Here is a 10,011-nt window from a genome sequence, read left to right on the forward strand (position 1 = left end):
TGTTAATATTTTAAAAAATACTTCCCATTAGTCCGAGGTCTATAATACTAACACATATCTGCTAAACATTTCTGCAAAAATTCAAAATTTTGGGCGCAGTAGTTTTCTTTAAATCTTACGGATGAGCTCAAAAACTGCAATCTGAGAAATTCGCGTTCAAAGTGTTTTTTTCTAGTATACGTTTACACTATAATCCAGTATTTATTTCGTTAATTATGAAAGAACAAATTAACCGATTGAGACGAAAATTTTAGTGTCTTATTTGCAATCAGATGAAATATTTTTTGAAGTCATTTTTGAAAATTCACCTTTTTCAAGTCGGAAGAGTAGTTGGGTGTGTGAATTCGTGGGGAAATAGTTTCAGAGAAGTAGAGCAGCCTCAGAAAAATCCCTTTTCCCGGGGGGGGGGGGGGGGCTATGATAGTCTAAAGACGACCCCCCCCCCCCACGTACCCGAAAATCTAACTTGAGCGTAGCCCTCTGATAAAAATCCTCAAAGGTTCATAGTCACCATATTTCTAACTCAAAAAAGCTTACGCAATCCTTCAAGTTAGGGATTTACTCCCTGAGGTTAAAAGAAAAAGTTCTAGTGGCAGGAAAAGTAGCCGCTGTGTGTGTGTGTGTGTGGGGGGGGGGGGTCGAGTGGCCATCAGTGAAGGACTCGCAGCGTCAGCACCCGGGTTTGAACCCCACCGGCGCTACAGTGGTGGTCGGCTGAAGTTGGTTTTCTGTGGTTTCCAACTTCGAGACGCGAATGCGAGCCGATTTCCTGTTAGAAAGTCACGCCACAGAGAGCAACAGACCTACAACGGTACAATTATGCAATCATTACCAATTACAATTCGCTCATACAGTAGTTGTAAAAATTAAGGCAGATGACAGCCCTGCACAATCATTACACAGAAACAAACTTCACGTTAGATTCACAACGTGTACACACATTTCGGTATGTATCAATTCTTTAGAAATTTCGTAGAGGAATTTTTTCGAGGTGCACGTTCGATTAAGAAGTTGTAGGACGCGGTAGCCCAGGTCGATGAGATACTCGTCTAAAGTACCAAAGAATGTTTAGAATAGTCGCGAGTTCGATACCAGGTTCGTCCTTATCAGAAACCTTTCCTGACACAGGGCTACAACAACAACAACGGCGACATGACCGCAGAAAAAGATTGCTACCGCAGGGAGTCCTCCATCGAGGGGTTAGCGCACCAACCTCTCGATGAGTATAAAAAACAAACCTGCCGTTCGGAATCGGCAATAAATTGTAGGTCCCGGTCTGATTAGCCCTCGTGTGCAGAAAATGACCGTGGTGTGACAAAAATGATCAAATGATAAGTAGTAGTAGTGTTAGCGAGGAAAAGCAATCCACTCATTTGTGGCCCCCAGGGTCTGAAAGGGATGCGTATTTCTTAGAATTCATTTTAATCATCTGCAATTTGCAGAGGTTTTTCATTTCCCACTATTAGCACTTTTTCAGTAATTCCAGCAGCAATTGGCAACTTTACTTACTTTTGGCATTGCTTTTGGCGATAATTATTGATATCCCGTATTTTTCTTTTAAAACTATGGTCAACTACGGATCCAGTAGAAATTCATTCTTCCTTCAAATATGGTCAGCCAACTGTACTATGAAGCCTAAAATAAAAAGTTCAGTTTAGTCGATGCAAAGGCAAAAAAGAAAGCTCAAGTGGGTCACCAGCGTCTTTTTTTTTTTTTTTTTCTAACATCAAATAGGTAAATAACGGGGCAGCGTGTGTGAGGATTTAAACGGCCGTCTGCTCTAGGTGTTGGATGGGCCAAGATGCTGGAGAAGTTCGTGACATCGACTCCGCGACCCGTCGTCCATCGCAACCGGTACACCAAGTTCCAACAGAAGATGCACGACTTCTGCGACAGTAACAACAATGGTCATCACAACAATGTCTACCACCACCATGACATTGTTGCTTCCCGTAACAGGTCGCGCGGGGTGTTTCTCTTGAACTTGTTGTTGGTGTCTTTGGCTGTCGTGCTCGTCTGCGTTGTTTGCTGTCAGCTTTCGTACAGTGAGTTTTGAAAATTTCTTTCTTTAATCTTTACAGCATGACACTGTTGTCGACGGGACAACTTTAAGAATAAATTGGTGTCTCACGAAAAATTCTTGGGGGACCTTCATAATTGATTAAACACTTCATAGAGCAGGGGGTTCTTAACCTATTTCAGCTGCAACCTATAACAGCTTCATGACTTGTGGGACTGTGTTTTTAACAAAATTACTGAAACCAGTGATGCAATAAGTGCATTTACAACAGGAGGACTGTTGTAAATGCTCATCTCTGTAGTCCGTTTCAGTTTAACTTTGCAGTGAAGAGGAAGCTACGTGGGAACTGCATCACTCGTTGCTATGGGAACGAAAGCCTCTTAACCAATGTATCGATGCACGGCTTTGGTAAGGTATGGCCGATTCTCGCCAATCTCACTGAGAAAAATCTTTTTTTACGTGTAATGTAATTGCACAGTTACATTAGTAATAATTATAGAATTAAAAAAACTGCCGATTCTTTCAGAAATTAAAGTGAGGCTTTTGAAATCATTTGTTTTGTTTTTTGATTAGAAAGTGTTTTAAAATTTAGAAAAAATAATTATCTTCTATCAGAGCGTGTCACTTACTCTTCATTGATGTGCCATAAGTAACACTAAAAATTTCAAAAACATAGTAATATTTTTCTGCAATATTTCCCTTCCCTCAGCTGAAATTAACTTATAAAAAAAAATTCCAAACAATAATATGTTGCTTTCATATAATTTTAAAATACGGTATATTAACCATGGCTCTCAAAAAAACTTGGGGATTTTTAATTTTTTCTTCAATTTGTATGGAAAAAATTAATGTTAAATAAAATTTTGGAAGCCAATCGAAAAAAACTTAAGAAGAAGCAGATTAACTCCGTTTTCACGTGTAAATGCAGGAATAGCAATAATGATGATACGGAAAAGTTTAGAATTTTTTTACTCACTTTTCTTGCTGAAATTTCCCTCGCTCGACCTCCCCCCCCCCGTTCTTCCCCAAACGGTATACGTAGATGACACTTGTTTTCACGACAGTTTTAGTCTTTTGTTACGGTTGATGTGCTGCTTATGGTTATTATGGATGATTCTTATCGAGTTTTGTTTACAGCGAGTATTAAAAACCAAGTATTCAGGAATGGAAGAGCAGAGAACTTTAGCATGGCTATCTCTTGTGAAAATAAAGATACAACTGTCACATACAAGATGGAAGCTCAAACCACTGTGGACCCCCCTCTCCCACTTATTTTATCTGAAGAGACACTAAACGCAAGGGTCATCTGGAGAAACAGGTGGGTTGAAGATGACGCCTGTTTGTGTGAGTGGAAGACGCGACTCGTGTCAACACTCCCCGTGATCGGAAACTAAAACTATCCCATAAACATGGCAAAAAATAAATAATTAAAAAAAAAAAAAGGACCTAAAACCGAAACTTCTGCACCCATAAACAGCCTCTCAAAATAGTATCGGCACTCTCATGGAAGAGAAACACTTCCTGTAATCTATGAGTGAACGTCTGAACTCCCTGAAGCCTATTTTCGAGAGAAAATAAAACTGATTGAATATTCGTGTTTATGTAAGCCTATAACTGCATGTAAAACTGAATGAATGAAAACTGAATGGAGAAAATTTCTAGGATATTGCGCCAGAATGTTGTTGCCGTTGCTATGGATTTTCGATGATGGTAACCAATATTTTTTCTAATTTAAAAATTTTAAACGATTAAACATAGGTTCAAAACGATATTTTTTCAATATTCTTTTCAAAACCATAGAAAAAATTTTCTGCGTAAGGATCACCGTAATCCTCCGATACATGGGAACTATATTTTGCAGCGAAGGAATACACTCTCCACCTTTCTCTTCACTGCAAAGTTAACCTGAAACAGACTATAGGATGTTCCCTGTAAATAAAGTCTGTGTCAGGGGTCTGTCCAGCCAAAATTTGGATTTGTTTTCCAGACTCTTCACAAGATTCCGGATCTGAAAAAATGGACCCTTCATAAAATACAAATGAATAAAGCCATAAATTCATCATTCATATTTTGCTTCCCACATAATTACTTATTTTTAACGAAATTAATGGCCCATTTCACAAAAACAGGACCCTACAAGAAAGTCTGGATAGACGAATCTTGACTCGCATTGTGATTACCCGGGTTCAAACCCCACTACAGTAGTGGTTGCATGATGTTGGTTTTCTGTTGTTCCTGACTTCGAGACACAAATGCAAGCTGATCTTCCCTTGAAAGAGTCTTGCCACATAAAGGAACAGATGTAGTACAAATAGTCAATGAATTACACAGAACACTAGATACACACTCACACTAGATACACACTCACACTTCTGGCACAACTCATTTCAGTAGTGAATTGCCTGTGTCAAGAGGACCAGAGTTATGTTTGAAAGAAACACAGTTTATACAATAATTAGCTGTAAGCAGATTTTATACAACCTATCCCAGAAGCTCATGCAAATAAAGTTTGGGTCTTGGATCATAGCTCAAGAATCCCTGTCCGTTAGGGGATCAGAAGCTTCCCCACAACCCAAGTTTAGAACATGACACATAGGTTAAGAACCCCTTTCATAGAGCATACATGCCCAACCCATAGCCTGCAGGCTAAATGTGACCCTCAGAGTTGTATGATGTTTCCCGTGATCTCAAACATAACTTTATAAAAAAAAAAATTAATGGAGTGGCATACATTTCAAGATCTTTTTTAGTGACCTGTGATGCAGTTCCACATAACTTAGTATCCTGTGATATGTTCCCAGATCATTCAAGTGACCAACGGTGCATTTACAGATCACTTGAGTGTCTAGATCATTTAACTCTTTAATGCCCAGATAGAAAACCTGGGAGGTTCGTGAAAATACCATGTTTTTTTGTGTTTGAAGTGGACTCGTCCAAATTTTGGCCACTTTCCCTCTCCCTACTATTTCTCCATGAGTTTCTATTCATGCTACCCTTTCATTGACGTTCACCCTTTCATTTCAATGGATTTTCGGGAGATAATTTGTCTACTGAAAATACACCCCTTTCCTCACAGTATTATCTCTTTGTAAAATACATTTTACCCTTATCTTTCTATAAATGAAAAGACTGGTATACATGTGTGTGAGTGCAAGGAGGTGTGATCCATACGGGTCTATCGTGGGAGAGGGTCTACTGTGTCAGTAAGGAAGACAGTAACTTTACTTGGATACAATCAGTTCATTCTCAAGGAGCATTCTAGTACATCAGCTTTTAAAATCCCATTCATAGGGGATTGCAGTTGTCTTTTAGGTTCATGCCTCTGACAAGAGCTTTCATCTTCTTTCCCGTTGGTGACGAAAGCCCACCAAAACATACCCATACCCCCTAGCTGGGCCGACTTGAGGCGGTTACAGGCATTAACCTACTCGGCCGATCTAGGCATTATAGAGTTAATTAAGTGGCCCACGACATATTTGCTGATCAATGAAGTGACAAGTGTATCCAGAGGAGTACATAGTGGAGGCACAGGGACCCTCTGCTCACCTACAAGATTCACCCGCACCGGGAGAAAACCCTGGAGCTTTTTGTAGGTAGGCACTCTCCACTCTGCTTGCCCATCCTAATTTGTCAAAACAGGTACGAATGGCTTCGAAAACGTGGATTTCTCTGTCTTGAACCGAGTTTATGGGTTTCAACCAGTGTTTTGAATTTGACTCGACACAGGCTACGTTTTGAATCTTAATGTAGCCCAAGGGCCACCAAGCTGTACTAAACATGTTATGAAAGAGCTTGGTGGGCCAGGCATTGAAGACCCCTGGGCAATTTTATTCATGTATCGATAAATATATAATTTTTTTTCAACATTAATTTGTTCTTCAAATCAAATTTAGATGCTGCTCTGAGGGTCATGAAAGCTTTTGCTGTTGGCATCATAGCTGTCTATTTCTCATGGGAAGTTGTATATTTTGATAGTAGCCATCCCGGAGTTTCGCCTCCATCTCCTCTGTCACCGCAAAAATCCAGGTATATATTATGTATTTCATTTTGATTTCTGTTTTTTTTTTAAATTTCAATCTTGATTTTTAATATACAGGATGATTGTAATTAAAGAGTTCCCGGACTTATTATCGTGGACTTTATTGCGTAAATCTCTCTCTCATGGTCTCATTAAGATATCCTGAAAATTGTATTCGGATGAGTGGTTTTTGAGGAAAAACTACTCATCCGAATACAATAACATTTTCAAGATATCTTGGTGGGAGAGAGATTTATGTAATAAAAAAATATTTCAATTTTTGACCACCAGGTGAATTAACACTTTTTTATTGAATTTTCCTTTCTTTCATTGTCCGTAAAGCATATATACCAAATTTCGAACGAATACCTCCATCAGAACGAACATTGCATAGGTAGTGCCTGAGTGGCAAGATGCTTGTCTTCCCCTATGAAGGTTACTATCATGGTCCATGGGTTCGAATCCGGGCATAGAATGTCATAAGCAAGTTCTTTTCCTACCAAACCTGGGGCAACCACCTATGGATGGAGCCTTCATTTCCCACCCAATCCACTGTTGGAAATCGCAGTGTAGCGATATACACTGGTGTAAGAAATTAAGAGAATTTGCAGACTTGGTCGATTATCTCTAGAACTACTGTACCGATTTTAATGAAGTTTGATATGTACATACATTGATACAATACAAAACAAATAACCATTCAATAATTGTAATACACACGCATGATCGTGCGTAACACTCGTTGGAGTCGGAAGGTATGAAACAGCGGTTGCAGAATAAACAAAAAAATGGGTTAATAGGGGGTATGGTCCCCTCTTACAGATATACAGGTCTCGCAGCGTGATTTCATACTAGAAATAAGGCAGTTTCTCATTTCCTGTGGCAATTGGTCCCACTCGTTCAGCAACGCTGTTTTCATTCCCTGGATGGTTCCCGGAGAGGGTTTGCGAGTTGCAATTGCCCTCCCCACAGCGTCCCAGACTTGCTCTATAGGGTTAAGGTCTGGAGATCTGGATGGCCAATCCATCCGGCAAATATCCTCATTCTCTAGAAAATCGTCAAGCAGAAGAGCTCTATGTGGCCTTGCGTTATCGTCCATTAAAATAAACTCTCGCACCCCTGAAAAGGCGAACATAGGGCTCCAAGACCTCATCCCTATACCTCACACCAGTCACAGTGCCTCTTTCAAAGACATGGAGAGGTGTGTGGCCATCCAACATGATGCCTGCCCAGACCATTAAACCTCCTTCGCCATAATGGTCGATTTTGCAGACATTGGAGGGTAGGTAGCGGGTCCCTGGTTCTCTCCATATGAACGTACGGCGAGAATCGGTGCTGAGGCTGAACCGGGACTCATCAGTGAAGAGAATGGTCGCCCATTGATCCATACTCCAATCTCTATGCTCTCTGCACCATGATAAATAGATTCTACTGTCCATAGAAGTTAGCGGGACACAAACAGTAGGTCTTTTTGCAAACAACCCTCTCACATGAAGTCTTTTGGAAACAGTCACCCTTGATACACGGGTTCCTGTGGCTGCATACAAGTCACGAGAGAGCTGAGAAGCTGTACCACTCATGTTAAGCCTCACTATAATAGACAAATGGCGATCTTCTCTGGCCGTCGTGGCTCTAGGACGACCTTACCCAGGTTTTCTCGCGATGGATCTGGTATCCTGGAACTGTTTCCATAAGTTACACACGACGCTGGGCGTTAAATTGAACTCTCTACAAATCTGGACTTGAGATTGGCCTGCTTCTAGTCTCCCCACAATTCGCCACCTCATTCCATCATCTAAACGTTGGTGGTTACTCATTTTTACTGTTACAATTTGAAATTAACCGATTGCTGCAAAATAACACCAAGAAATTTACTGAGGTGTGCTAGCGAACGAAATGCGTCTTAACTTACGTGCGCTTATAAAGCCTGTTTCTCTACTGGCTCTGCGTACACACATGTGTACGCTTATGTATTTGACGTACAAGATTTGCATTTTTGTCTAGAAGCAGTGGTTTTACATTCAGTTCAGTTCTTTTTCAGGAAATTCGATAAAATATGCAAATTCTCTTAATTTATTTCACCAGTGTATAACCAAAGTAGGTGGGCAGTAAAGTAGCACTGCATAGGTTTGAGCAGTGTCAGTATACTACTTCACCAAACATCAACTCTGGCATATTGCTATATTGCAATTTACTGCCTATATTAAATGGGTTGGAAATGAAGGCACTGTCTATTGGTGGTCGTTTCAAGTTCGTTGGGGGAAATATATCCTCCCTCGGGTTCGAACCTGGGACCATGACGGCAACCTTCATGGTGGTAGAAGAGCATCATGCCACTCGGGCACTGCGTGTTAGTATGCTGAAACTACTCAGACCTATGTAGCGCCCATCTTGGTGCACATATTTCATTGAAACTTATATATCTATATGATATATGGACCATGGGGGGGGGAAGAAAATTCAATAAAAAAAAGTGTCAATTATTCACCTAGTGGTAAAATAGTACCGATTATCACCTACCGCCAGGAGGCACAAGACCTGCCTGCTCCCCCTAGTTGTGGCCCTGCATCAGGCACCTTGTATAAATTTTCTGAAGATTGTTTTTAACATTGTTCTATTCATTGCGTATAATATAACAATAATAGGGTTTATATTATGTCTAAATGGAAATGTATTTATAATGGGGCATCTATATGTGACTGTTTATCAATTTGTATCATTAATGATGTAAAAATTGATTATTTCCAGGGAGATCACAAGATATTCCATCCATACCAGCTATTTGTTTTCAGTAATCAACGCTGTGCTGTTAATGATAATGGTTTATCTATGGCTGTAATTTCTGTATTTTTTTGGAACCCGATTTGTGACATAAATTTATACATGATCTGAATTTCATCTTGACTTCCCTCAATTGAACATTGACAATGCTATTCATTTGTTCAACATTCGCTGCATGTTGCTTAGTGGCTCTCAGATCCCCTCACGGAAATTTACTGCTGTCCTAGGAACCAGATTTGCTTTGCATGTGTTTATTTATAGCACGAATCGGGTTAGAATGATTAATTAGTGACCTTTTTTGTCGCCATTGTGACTTTTACATTTTATTAACTTTTTCCCCCGTCTTATTTATGAATCGTAGAAAGCTGAAAATTTATCTCTAATTCTTCTGGGTTTATTTTGTTCTGCCATTTGTATTTAACAAAAAAATATAATGTGTTAGTTGGTGATGGGCACTTTCATCAGGTGAGAGGGGGTGTATCTTATTAATATTTTCCCCTTTTTCTTCGTGACATTCAGTTCGTACCAAAGTAGAAAGAAGTATTAGGTGAGTTATAGTCAACGATTTCATACACATTGTGATTTTTTTTTAACACATACAGATTTACTTCCTATTATGTAAATTTATCTTTTTCTTTGAGACATTGAAATTGAAAAATGTCTCTAATGAACTCATTCCACAGTATTCATGGCTGTGAATTGTTTTCTTGTCCCTTGATTATCATTGTGTTTTGATTCTCTTATCATATGTAAAACTTCTATGTATGTAAATATATTTTTTGTACAGTACTTGCATGTGTTAGTATGTATGAATGGTGTCCTAAAATTTTTGTTGCTCTAGGCATAAAAATAGTAATAGTAGTCGCAATAAGCATGATGCTACTCCAACTGATGGATGATACAGTAGACTCTAGATTATCTGTCTCACAACTGTTTTGTCTCCGTACTATCTGGCCTAGTTAAAAAATTCTGCATAATAATTATCCGTGATTTTAAGCTGCAGAAAAACTAGTTTTGGGTGTGTGGCAGTAAAAAATCTACTATTAAAATTTCCCATGCTGCGCTTACCTCACCTCAAAACCGAATTAGTTTTTGCTGAAGTTAAATCATTAGTGGAGAGACATTGCATCACGGAAGAAGACTAAAAGGCAAAAATCCTCAGTCATCTACTTGAAGGATGTTTAAAAAAACT

The 10,011-nt window shown here is 39.4% G+C and overlaps 1 protein-coding gene across 1 annotated transcript; it reads left to right on the forward strand.

Moving 5' to 3' along the window:
• The first annotated feature begins 1,705 nt into the window (after positions 1–1,705).
• LOC149067485 (uncharacterized) lies at positions 1,706–9,606 on the forward strand. Its single transcript, XM_089252643.1, has 3 exons — positions 1,706–2,045; positions 5,914–6,046; positions 8,787–9,606. The coding sequence occupies exons 1-3, from the start codon at positions 1,802–1,804 to the stop codon at positions 8,875–8,877; spliced, it is 468 nt and encodes a 155-aa protein (XP_089108769.1). The 5' UTR covers positions 1,706–1,801; the 3' UTR covers positions 8,878–9,606.
• The last annotated feature ends 405 nt before the right edge of the window (positions 9,607–10,011 follow it).

The sequence above is a fragment of the Pholcus phalangioides genome, unplaced genomic scaffold (assembly GCF_987345545.1).
Source record: "Pholcus phalangioides strain wild (caught in Gottingen) unplaced genomic scaffold, Ppha-v1.0 ptg000030l_1, whole genome shotgun sequence".
NCBI classification, from domain to species: Eukaryota; Metazoa; Arthropoda; class Arachnida; order Araneae; family Pholcidae; genus Pholcus; species Pholcus phalangioides.

Coding starts and splice junctions, on each gene's coding strand:
- LOC149067485 (XM_089252643.1), top strand. CDS start 1,802: ATGCTGGAGAAGTTCGTGACATCGACTCCGCGACCCGTCGTCCATCGC. Junction 2,046..5,913: donor TTGCTGTCAGCTTTCGTACA/GTGAGTTTTGAA, acceptor AATCAAATTTAG/ATGCTGCTCTGAGGGTCATG. Junction 6,047..8,786: donor CTGTCACCGCAAAAATCCAG/GTATATATTATG, acceptor GATTATTTCCAG/GGAGATCACAAGATATTCCA.